General features: G+C 40.7%; 1 protein-coding gene across 1 annotated transcript in view; it reads right to left on the reverse strand.

The window, feature by feature from the left end:
* The window catches only part of dock8 (dedicator of cytokinesis 8), an 88,661-nt gene that overhangs the window by 61,171 nt on the left and 14,722 nt on the right, over nucleotides 1–12,768 (reverse strand). Inside the window, exon 2 of the mRNA XM_062998928.1 lies at nucleotides 3,907–4,030. Coding sequence (XP_062854998.1) covers nucleotides 3,907–4,030 — 124 coding nt within the window. The remainder of the gene's footprint in view (nucleotides 1–3,906; nucleotides 4,031–12,768) is intronic.

The raw sequence follows: 12,768 nt of genomic DNA on the forward strand, positions 1-12,768 counted from the left end.
CATACTTCCTCCTACTAAGTGTGAGATTTCGGACGCAGCCTTGGAGTCACCTGTGTTGGTGGGGACCAATGCATTATCTTTTCATGGGGTCCAAAATCCCTGGCGGTGCCCCTGCGCCCTTGTATCGGTCCTTTGAGTCACAAGCCTGGGCCACCCTGATCCACTTGTAGGACTCAAAAAAACAGGGATCAAGGCCCTTCTCTTTATAGTGCTAGGTACGAGAACAAACATCTCAGTTACTTGCTGTCATACCGTTATACTTAAATGGGGTCCTTAAATTGAGGGTTTTTTTCGGCAGATTTGTATTCCTAGACCATTGTCTGCTTGTACTACTGCTAGATAATGTTTACTATGTATATGAATAACACAAAGCACATCTGTAAGTCAGTAAAAAATAAAAGCATCTACTTAGATTTGTGAATAAGAATATAAAGGCTGCCCTGAAAAGGACTGTGACCTTTTAAAAAGTCCTACCTTACACCTACCATGACCCTGATCTGAATAACTAAATCATTATTGATTTTGACTTCATATGACCTTTCACCGAGGCTATTCTGCAAAATACCATTCCAGGGATTATATTTCAAAAAGCCTTTAATAAAGCCTTCCAAAATGTGTGTGTGTGTGTGTGTGTGTGTGTGTGTGTGTGTGTGTGTGTGTGTGTGTAAGCTATAATGTAAGCAGTAAATTGAATGCTTCGGTAGGCAGGTCCTGACCCATTTTTTGCAGAGACGGATCAGAAGCAGGTTAGAGAAGGTTAGAGATTAACCATTAACACACAGACACACACACAAACAGACACAGGTTTGTACTAAACTGCAGTGCGACACACAGCTGTACACACACACATGCGCACAGTTTACTTCTGATTTCCTCTCAGCCTGGGCGATATAACCGTACTGATAATCATCTAACCATTCGTTCAAGATTCAATTATTCTGATATTTTTAATAAATTATGCATATTTCCTTCAAATCAGGTACTACAATTATGAAGTTTACTACAATTATAAAGTCTGGCTTGCAGCGAAATGCCACCTTTAGACTTATTTTAAATGGCTCCATGTGTATTTTAAATGGCTTTATGTGTGTACACATGCATGTGTCAACATTATGTCCACCTACTTGTTTCTACACTCACTGTCCATTTGATCAGCTCCACTTACCATATAGAAGCACTTTGTAATTCTACAATTATTACTGATTGCAGTCCATCTGTTTCTCTACATACTTTTTTAACCTGCTTTCACCCTGTTCTTCAATGGTCAGGACCCCCACAGGACCACCACAGAGCAGGTATTATTTGGTGGGTCATTCTCAGCACTGCAGTGACACTGACATGGTGGTGGTGTGTTAGTGTGTGTCTGGTATAAGTGGATAAGACACAGCAGTGCTGATGGAGTTTTTAAACACCTTAATGTCACTGCTGGACTGAGAATAGTCCACCAACCAAAAATATCCAGCCAACAGCTCCCCGTGGGCAGCGTCCTGTGACCACTGATGAAGATCTCGAAGATGACCAACTCGAACAGCAGCAATAGATGACCGATCGTCTCTGACTTTACATCTACAAGGTGGACCAACTAGATAGGAGTGTCTAATAGAGTGGACAGTGAGTGGACACTGTATTTAAAAACTCCAGCAGCACTGCTGTGTCTAATCCACTCATACCAGCACAACACACACTAACACACCACCACCATGTCATTGTCACTGCAGTGCTGAGAATCGTCCACCACCTAAATAATACCTACTCTGTGGTGGTCCTGTGGGGGTCCTGACCATTGAAGAACAGGGTGAAAGCAGGCTAAAATAGTTATGTAGAGAAATATATGGACTACAGTCAGTAATTGTAGAACTACAAAGTGCTCCTATATGGTAAGTGGAGCTGATAAAATGGACAGTGAGTGTAGAAACCAGAAGGTGGTTTTAATGTTATGGCTGATCGGTGTATATGTATAACCCTACATTGGCCTGACTCACTGAGAAATACTTGTCACATGTCACTTTACTATTTAATAATTTAAATACTATTTAAGCCTTACTTTTTACGGGAACTTCACCTCCTGCACATTTATTTCTTCACTGCTTAGAACTACTACACTGTAGAGTCTTGTGTCTTGTCTTATAGCAGTGTGGGTTGCTACAGTTATCAGTTATTCATTATATGTAAACTACAAGAACTACTCAGTTCTAGTTGCTCTGTTTTTTGTTTGTACTTGTACTGTTAATTTTGTTGTATCATGCTACTGGGGCTTTAATTTTCCTTCGGGATCAATAAATTATCTATCTACTGTATCTATCTATCTGGCTTCTCGCATAGCAGGCGCTTATAATCTGCCTACAATGCTCACGCACTACATCTATGCTACTGTAAACTAGCCAGGCAATGCCTAGCTTACCATGTATAGGTTGTGTTAGGAACATAAAGAACCACAGTAGTGTGATGTGTCACAAGATTTTTGACCAATATGTTACAAAATGATCAAATTTTTTAATAATGTTCCACCTAAATGTTTTAATTTGTAGTTTTATATATTTTTTTTCATTCACAATATGTAGCATTTCACTATTAAATTTCTATACTGCTTCTTTCTCTTTCTTCTGCTCCCGTATTTAGGGTTCACCACAATATCCTACTCATTTTATCCAGGTTTGGGACCGACACTTAGAGCAGACTGACAAGTGCACCTCCCAATGACACCTTTCCCCCTCAGACTTAGCCAATCATGTCAGTGTAGACATCTGATTGGCCAATAGCACCACTAGGAATTTGAACTCTGGATCTCAGAAATAGTAGGATAGAGCACTCAAGCACCTCGGTTTTGCTGATTATATGACTCGTATTGAAGAACATTTACATTTTACATTTACATTTTCGGCATTTAGCAGATGCTCTTATCCAGAGCAACTTACAGAAGTGCTTCCATAGTGAACATTACCTTACTCTAGTTTAAGTAAACAACAGTCCAAGAATGCAAATCTGCTGAAACTCTGTTAGAACCAAATTGGTGTTTTGTATTTTTTTTTTGCAAGAAATGAATAAGAGTGTTAGTAAGTAAGTACATGTCAGATTAAGTGCTTTATAAAGAAGTGATAAAGGTTTTTAATAATTTTTTAAAGACAGCCAGAGACTCAGATGTTCGGACAGACAAGGAAATCTCGTTCCACCACTTGGGTGCAAGTACAGAGAAGAGCCTTGATGCTTGTCTTCCTCTAGTCCTGGGTGGTGGATCAAGTTGAGCGAGACTAGTGGCTCGGAGGTTGCGTGGTACAGAGCGGGGTTTGATTAGACCACGAAGGTAGCTGGTCCGTTTTTGGCTTTGTAGGCGAGCAGCAGTGTTTTAAACTGAATGTGTGCAGCTACAGGAAGCCAGTGAAAAAAACGCAGCAATGGGGTGATGTGGCAGTGTTTAGGTTGGTTAAAAACCAAATGGGCAGCTACATTTTGAATGAGTTAAAACATTCAATTAAATGAGTTGAAACATTAAATTACATCTAGGAAAAATGAAAATAGAAGCATTTTTGCAAGGTGTTTGAAATGTTTTAAATGATTTATTCAAAGCGGTTAGACTGATGATGGATGAATCTGTAAAATAGTAGAAGCAATCCCAGTAACAAATAATTTTTTCTTCACTTTATGGAATTTTATTTTGCAGTCAGGATCAAGATAAAGATCAAGATTTTTAAAGAAAAGTTAAAGGTGAATATAATAACGATGCAAAATTTATTATCTGCCTAAAGCATTTCTTTACTCCGCCGCTCAAAAGCTTGTAAAACATAAAACTCAATCTGTAAACAACGCCACAGACACAATGAACACCAATATCAAGTCTGATGAACACATCCAACCAAAAAGCATCACCAGTAATACACCAAAGAAAGGTAAATGGAAAGTACGACTCACCACATTGAAGTTAAAGGATCCAAAGTTGCTGGAGCTGTGGCGGTGGTGAAGACTGCCCTGCTGAGTTCCATGGCTTCCATAGTTAATGGTGCTAAAGTTTCTGCGGATTTCAGCAGACGAGTGTCTGAGAGGAAAGAAACAAGCAAAGAAAGATTAGTTCAGCGCTCCAGACCTTGTTTTATTATTTTTTCTCTTTATCTCCCCATCTAGTCATCTCCAATTCCTGTTTGTGAATCTGCTGCCGCTTGCACAACCCTGATTTGGTCAAGGCGAGTCAGATGACCACATGCCTTTTCCGCCACATGTCCAATCTTTGACCACTTCTTATCACCTGCCAGTGTAGGTGTCTCACAGAGAGCCGGATCTCATGTGGAGAGCCACACGAAGCTTGATGTGACTTTCCCCTACTCACACAGGACCAGTCCCAGAGCTTGCATACCACAGCGGTAAACCCTGTCCGACCTTTCCTCCCTCAAACACGACCAACTGTGTTTGTGTGGATGCCTGGCCAGGTTGGTAGCTCAGGTGAGATTGGATACGACTAGATTCGGGAGGAAAATAGGGAAAATTGCAAAAAAGTGTTTGAACTTAGAAGTTTCAATTACCCGATTGCATTACGCTTCCTCTCTACTGATGGTGATCCCCACTTCTGATTGGGGTGAGCGAGACTGTCACACACCCCCTCCAACACGCGCGCATCTTTTCTCCTGCACGAGGCAAATTCATATGTGGATCAGCTTTGTGTACAGAGAGCCACACCCTGATCAACGCATTATTCCTTAATATTATTGTGCAGGCACCATCAATCAGCCAGCAGAGGTCGTAATTGCATCAGTTATGAGGTCCCTATCCAGCTCCCCACCCTGTATGAACAACAAGCCAATCATTGTTCATATAACCGCCCAGCCGAATGGCAGAGCTGAGTTTTGAACAGATGAGTTTGAAATACCAGCTCTGGTGTGCTAGCGTGCTTTACCGCTGCACCACCTAAACGGCACCTGTGCCTTTTTTTAACGAGATAAAGCTTTTCCCTACAGGGGTTAGAAAAAAATAGTATCACCAGGTAAAAAACACTTGCCCTATAAAAGAGTTTTAACAAACAGAAACTGTATGTTAATCTGAAGGTCACATGGTTTCACAGGTTTTTACAGGATAGCTGCTTGATGGCCTGATTGTCTCATTTACATTTTTTGCATTTAGCAGACGCTTTTATTCAAAGCGACTTACAATGCTGTGACAGTATACTGTCTAAGCCAGGGGTCACCAACCCGGTGCCGGCGAGCACCTGGTCGCCCGCAGGGACTACGTGAGTCGCCCGCAGGCCATGTTCTAAAATAGCACTAGTGACTATAGAGCTTTGCTAATCTTTTTGAATCAATAACACTTGCATTGATGTAGATTTGAAAATGACAATACTGAATATAACATTTTAAAAACAAAAATGTTAGATGTTTATATGAGCTCTGATCACGTCTGGGTGCGGAGTTTTATATCGTGCGCATAACACTGAGACTAGCAAACTACGCATGCGCAGCTGCGATGCGGAGCGAGATGCATTTTTAACCCCGAAAAATAAAAGTGAAAAAACACACAAGAATGATTGATGAGGAATGTGGACAGACACTTCAGTACGTGTCACAAAAACGTCCATGTACATCGCAACTTTTTTTTAAATCGTACATAACTGATCATTTGTACAAACATGGACCGAGTTCATGATTTGTTCTAAAATGTTGCAAAGAAGTGATCAGAACAAACGAGACATGATCTGAAGATGTGACTGTTAATGATTTCCAAAAAAAATTGGTACAGAAGTGATCCAACCATGGTAAATTATTGTTAATAATTTTTCTGAGGAATCATTAACATTAACATATGATCAGACAGTCTCTTCATATATATGAATATTTATAAATATAGCAATAATAATAGTAATAATAATATAATTGAAGGTGAACCGACTTTAGTTTGTATCAAACAAGTAGCCCTTCGTATTATTTAGTACCCTTAAAGTAGCTCTCGGTCTCAAAAAGGTTGGTGACCCCTGGTCTAAGCAATTGAGGGTTAAAAGCCTTGCTCAAGGACCCAACAGTGACCTTTCCATTACTAATCCAGTACCATAACCACCTGGCTAGAACTGCCTTATGTTAATATATTAACATATTTTATACTGTCCCTGCTGTTTAGATAACAATTCATGCTAACATTTTCTATTTTAGATCTGTAATGCAATGTGCTAAACAGTACATTATTTAAAAGTGCACTCAATCAATCTAAAAATAGTAGCATATATAAATAGATTGTTCCATTGGGCATGGAATTGCTAAAAAATTTGTGTTATCTCAAAAACTTTCAGATGGCCTAGATCCTGATAACAGCTATATATATAAATTTATAAAAGAAAAAAAAACTATGCACACAACTCAGTGTAGTGAAAATGAACTGCAGCACGTTTTAGTCTGACCCAGAAATCAATGCTCTTGAATAACAATGTGCAACATTGATTCTTTACAATGAGGATTGAGATTCATCTCCCGTCGAGCTGCCTGAATTAGGCATTTTCACACCTAATTCACTTCACCCATGTTCTCACAGAATCTGTGCCAACAGGCTAAACAATGCTGCCCGTTTTCCTTTGCTCTCTCACAGAGTTGCACTGTGTACCCCAAGCTTCTCTACTACCAGTTGTCTAAAGCTATAAAACAATGCTCGCCGGTATAATGGGTCCCCATTTCCATAAATCCCAGCCATTTAAGTGCATTGTCTAGTTTGGGGAATGCAAGGCTTTTAATAACTTTGTATACAATGGAATTTATCACCATATAAATCCTATCCATTTTAATTGTTTTGTTAAATTCAGCAAATAAACAGTAACAGTGCATCAAAATATGCAATGCGTGAACTCATGCGTGAAGAGCAAAGTCTTACAAAGAGTTACAGAAGCAAATATTGCTAGACTGTTTTGTTTTTCCTCCTGGTTGGCTGACAGTTAACATTTGGTGATGATTGTTTCAGTTCACTCAGCGATGGATTCCATAATAGCTGGTAGTACAGTGCAAGGGTCAGCATGTGTAAATGATTATTCCACACATCACACACCCTGTCATCACACATACACACCTACACTGTTAAAGCTGTAAGTTTAACTAGAATAAAAGGTCGTAGTGTTGTTGTTTTTTTTTTAAACCTTTCACCTAGTAATATTGGCAGTAGTAGTGGTGATAATGGTAGAATTAGTAGTGTTAGTAGTATTATTAGTAGTGTTAGTGGTAATAGTGGTAGTCATACTAGTAATGGCAGTAGTAATAATAGTAGTAGGTAGCAATAGTAATAATAGTAGTAGCAGTATTAATAATAGTAGTAGCAGTAGTAATGGTAGTAGTAATAATAGTAGTAGCAGTATTAATAATTATTAATAATAGTAGTAGCAGTATTGATCATTATTAATAATAGTAGTAGCAGTATTAATGATAGTAGTAGCAATAGTAATAATAGTAGTAGCAGCAGTAATATTAGTAGTAACAGTAGTAATTGTAGTAGTAGTAGTGACAATAGCAGTAGTGGTGATAGTGGTAGTAGTAGTGGTGACAGTGGTAGTATTAGTAGTGTTAGTAGTATTATTAGTAGTGTTAGTGGTAGTAGTGGTGTTAGTAGTTGTACTAGTAATGGTAGTAGTAGCAATAGTAATAATAGTAGTAGCAATAGTAATAATAGTAGTAGCAATAGTAATAATAGTAGTAGCAGTAATAATAATAATAGTAGCAGTAGTAATGGAGGTGATAGTGGTAGTAGTAGCAGTAGTGGTAGTAGTGGCAGTAATAATAATAGTAACCGTTGTAGTAGTAGTAAAAGTAGTAATAGTAGCAGTAGTAGTAGTGGCAGTTTTAATAGTAGTAGTAATAGTGATGGTATTCACGGTTGTACTAGCAGTGTTAGTGGTAGTAGTGGTGCAAGTAGTAGTATTAGTAGTGTTAGTGGTAGTAGTAGTAGTGGCAGCAGCAGTAGTAGTAGTGATAGTGGTAGTAGTAGCAGTAGTGGTAGTTTGTTTGTTTGTTTGTTTATTTATTAGGATTTTAACGGCATGTTTTACACTCTTTAGTTACATTCATGGCAGGAACGGTAGTCACTCATTACACAAGGTTCTAACAGAACAGGATTAAGGAAGTAATACATAAATAAAACTTGGTGCAACTTCCCTTTATTATGATAGCAGAACTAGGCTTTGTCCTTTAACATACAGTGTATCACAAAAGTGAGTACACCCCTCACATTTCTGCAAATATTTCATTATATCTTTTCATGGGACAACACTATAGACATGAAACTTGGATATAACTTAGAGTAGTCAGTGTACAGCTTGTATAGCAGTGTAGATTTACTGTCTTCTGAAAATAACTCAACACACAGCCATTAATGTCTAAATAGCTGGCAACATACGTGAGTACACCCCACAGTGAACATGTCCAAATTGTGCCCAAATGTGTCGTTGTCCCTCCCTGGTGTCATGTGTCAAGGTCCCAGGTGTAAATGGGGAGCAGGGCTGTTAAATTTGGTGTTTTGGGTACAATTCTCTCATACTGGCCACTGGATATTCAACATGGCACCTCATGGCAAAGAACTATCTGAGGATGTGAGAAATAGAATTGTTGCTCTCCACAAAGATGGCCTGGGCTATAAGAAGATTGCTAACACCCTGAAACTGAGCTACAGCATGGTGGCCAAGGTCATACAGCGGTTTTCCAGGACAGGTTCCACTCGGAACAGGCTTCGCCAGGGTCGACCAAAGAAGTTGAGTCCACGTGTTCGGCATCATATCCAGAGGTTGGCTTTAAAAAATAGACACGAGTGCTGCCAGCATTGCTGCAGAGGTTGAAGACGTGGGAGGTCAGCCTGTCAGTGCTCAGACCATACGCTGCAGCTGAAGCTGACGCACAAGAAAGCCCGCAAACAGTTTGCTGAAGACAAGCAGTCCAAGAACATGGATTACTGGAATGCCCTGTGGTCTGACGAGACCAAGATAAACTTGTTTGGCTCAGATGGTGTCCAGCATGTGTGGCGGTGCCCTGGTGAGAAGACAACTGTATCTTGCCTACAGTCAAGCATGGTGGTGGTAGCATCATGGTCTTGGGCTGCATGAGTGTTGCTGGCACTGGGGAGCTGCAGTTCATTGAGGGAAACATGAATTCCAACATGTACTGTGACATTCTGAAACAGAGCATGATCCCCTCCCTTCGAAAACTGGGCCTCATGGCAGTTTTCCAACAGGATAACGACCCCAAACACAACCTCCAAGATGACAACTGCCTTGCTGAGGAAGCTGAAGGTAAAGGTGATGGACTAAACCCAATTGAGCACCTGTGGCACATCCTCAAGTGGAAGGTGGAGGAGTTCAAGGTGTCTAACATCCACCAGCTCCGTAATGTCATCATGGAGGAGTGGAAGAGGATTCCAGTAGCAACCTGTGCAGCTCTGGTGAATTCCATGCCCAGGAGGGTTAAGGCAGTGCTGGATAATAATGGTGGTCACACAAAATATTGACACTTTGGGCACAATTTGGACATGTTCACTGTGGGGTGTACTCACTTATGTTGCCAGCCATTTAGACATTAATGGCTGTGTGTTGAGTTATTTTCAGAAGACAGTAAATCTACACTGCTATACAAGCTGTACACTGACTACTCTAAGTTATATCCAAGTTTCATGTCTATAGTGTTGTCCCATGAAAAGATATAATAAAATATTTGCAGAAATGTGAGGGGTGTACTCACTTTTGTGATACACTGTACATCAGGGAGGAATGCATTTCCATAAAGCATTCTATGTACAGTGTATCACAAAAGTGAGTACACCCCTCACATTTCTGCAGATATTTAAGTATATCTTTTCATGGGACAACACTGACAAAATGACACTTTGACACAATGAAAAGTAGTCTGTGTGCAGCTTATATAACAGTGTAAATTTATTCTTCCCTCAAAATAACTCAATATACAGCCATTAATGTCTAAACCACCGGCAACAAAAGTGAGTACACCCCTAAGAGACTACACCCCTCAATGTCCAAATTGAGCACTGCTTGTCATTTTCCCTCCAAAATGTCATGTGATTTGTTAGTGTTACTAGGTCTCAGGTGTGCATAGGGAGCAGGTGTGTAGTACAGCTCTCACACTCTCTCATACTGGTCACTGAAAGTTCCAACATGACACCTCATGGCAAAGAACTCTCTGAGGATCTTAAAAGACGAATTGTTGCGCTACATGAAGATGGCCAAGGCTACAAGAAGATTGCCAACACCCTGAAACTGAGCTGCAGCACAGTGGCCAAGATCATCCAGCGTTTTAAAAGAGCAGGGTCCACTCAGAACAGACCTCGCGTTGGTCGTCCAAAGAAGCTGAGTGCACGTGCTCAGCGTCACATCCAACTGGTGTCTCTGAAAGATAGGCGCAGGAGTGCTGTCAGCATTGCTGCAGAGATTGAAAAGGTGGGGGGTCAGCCTGTCAGTGCTCAGACCATACGCCGCACACTACATCAAATTGGTCTGCATGGCTGTCACCCCAGAAGGAAGCCTCTTCTGAGGTCTCTACACAAGAAAGCCCGCAAACAGTTTGCTGAAGACATGTCAACAAAGGACATGGATTACTGGAACCATGTCCTATGGTCTGATGAGACCAAGATTAATTTGTTTGGTTCAGATGGTCTCAAGCATGTGTGGCGGCAATCAGGTGAGGAGTACAAAGATAAGTGTGTCATGCCTACAGTCAAGCATGGAGGTGGGAATGCCATGGTCTGGGGCTGCATGAGTGCAGCAGGTGTTGGGGAGTTACATTTCATTGAGGGACACATGAACTCCAATATGTACTGTGAAATACTGAAGCAGAGCATGATCCCCTCCCTCCGGAAACTAGGTCGCAGGGCAGTGTTCCAGCATGATAATGACCCCAAACACACCTCTAAGACGACCACTGCTTTATTGAAGAGGCTGAGGGTAAAGGTGATGGACTGGCCAAGCATGTCTCCAGACCTAAACCCAATAGAACATATTTGGGGCATCCTCAAGCGGAAGGTGGAGGAGCACAAAGTCTCGAATATCCGCCAGCTCCGTGATGTCGTCATGGAGGAGTGGAAAAGCATTCCAGTGGCAACCTGTGAAGCTCTGGTAAACTCCATGCCCAGGAGAGTTAAGGCAGTTCTGGGAAATAATGGTGGCCACACAAAATATTGACACTTTAGGAACTTTCACTAAGGGGTGTACTCACTTTTGTTGCCGGTGGTTTAGACATTAATGGCTGTATATTGAGTTATTTTGAGGGAAGAATAAATTTACACTGTTATATAAGCTGCACACAGACTACTTTTCATTGTGTCAAAGTGTCATTTTGTCAGTGTTGTCCCATGAAAAGATATACTTAAATATCTGCAGAAATGTGAGGGGTGTACTCACTTTTGTGATACACTGTAATTCAGGTTTGCTAGACATATACAATAATTCATTCATTAATTTCAGATGTCATGATACCACTGAGAAACTGCTGATAGCAATATTGGTAATTACTGTAATCAAGGACAGTCTCTCCAAACAAAAATTACATTTAATATTACACACGATGTAAAAGCATTAAATGTAAGTGAATCTAATACAATGGGCCAAATCTAATGCAGGCCAATAATTGTTTTCTTTGATACTAAATATCAAATCAGTACATTTTTAATTTCAGGATTAAGTCCAAAATATGACAGCATAACATTTTTCATTGACATATTATGCAAAATATTTATAACATTATGGTCAGGTCATTGCCATGTTAGATTCATGATCCACCATGTTCCCTTTTTCTCCCACTTTAGTGTAGTCAATTTGTCTTCCTCTGCTGTGGATCCCTGATGCCGTTCGAGGAGGGTATACTGCTGCTCACGTGCCCTCTGATATGTGCGCAGTCCTAGGGAACCCCTTCTTTTCATCCATGCTTACTGCATAGGCACCTCTTTCTGCTAACCAGGGTCCTTACACAGCGTTTGAAGACCCCACCCACTCAGTCCGGTCATTTCCCCACCCAGCAGACACTACCAATTGTGCCCGCTAGATGGTGCCCAGTCGTCCAGTAGCAGAACTGAGATTCGAACCGAGGTGTTCAGAATCTTGGTGCTGGTGTGTTAGCAGACTATCCTGCTGCACCACCTGGGCGCAACAATTATAATCGAATTAAGTCCAGACTTTGGGCAGTTTTGGTCATTTAATGACCTTTATACTTGCTCGGACTAGATCGGAATCGGGGCAGATCAAGGCATTTTTTAACTGATCGGTATCGGCTTTACTAAGGCCGATCCTTTAATTTACGTCAGCATGTCCGCTGTGTGGAAATACTTTAAATTGGAAAGTGAAACGAGTCCAACAGCGGTGTAATGTCTGCAATGCAAGCGTTTCACGAGGAGGTAGGAGCAGAGCTTCGTTCATTACTGTCGAATTTTACTATTTATATGGGGTGTCAAGGATCACTCCGGTTTACAAAACAATGTAGTGATGCACTTGCTTAATAAAGAAATAAATACACGGTATATTCACAAATTGTCGGGAGCATAACACTTTATTAACTTCTTCTGTTACAGTACCGAATAGCGGACAGCTAGAGTCATCGCGTTAGCCAAGCATGCTATTCCATGCACTATGGAAGCCCCAAAGGGTCAAAACACACTCACTTCGTGTAGAAACGTCCATCAAACCATTGTCACAATACAACCACAGAAAGGTTTGTTACAGTTACGTACAACACGCATACAAGTACAGTGGCTCATAAGAAACAAACCAGATATCATTTAACCAAACGATCTACACTTACTACCAATTTGATACGGCACCTAAAAAAT

The sequence above is a fragment of the Trichomycterus rosablanca genome, chromosome 7, assembly GCF_030014385.1.
Source record: "Trichomycterus rosablanca isolate fTriRos1 chromosome 7, fTriRos1.hap1, whole genome shotgun sequence".
NCBI lineage: Eukaryota > Metazoa > Chordata > Actinopteri > Siluriformes > Trichomycteridae > Trichomycterus > Trichomycterus rosablanca.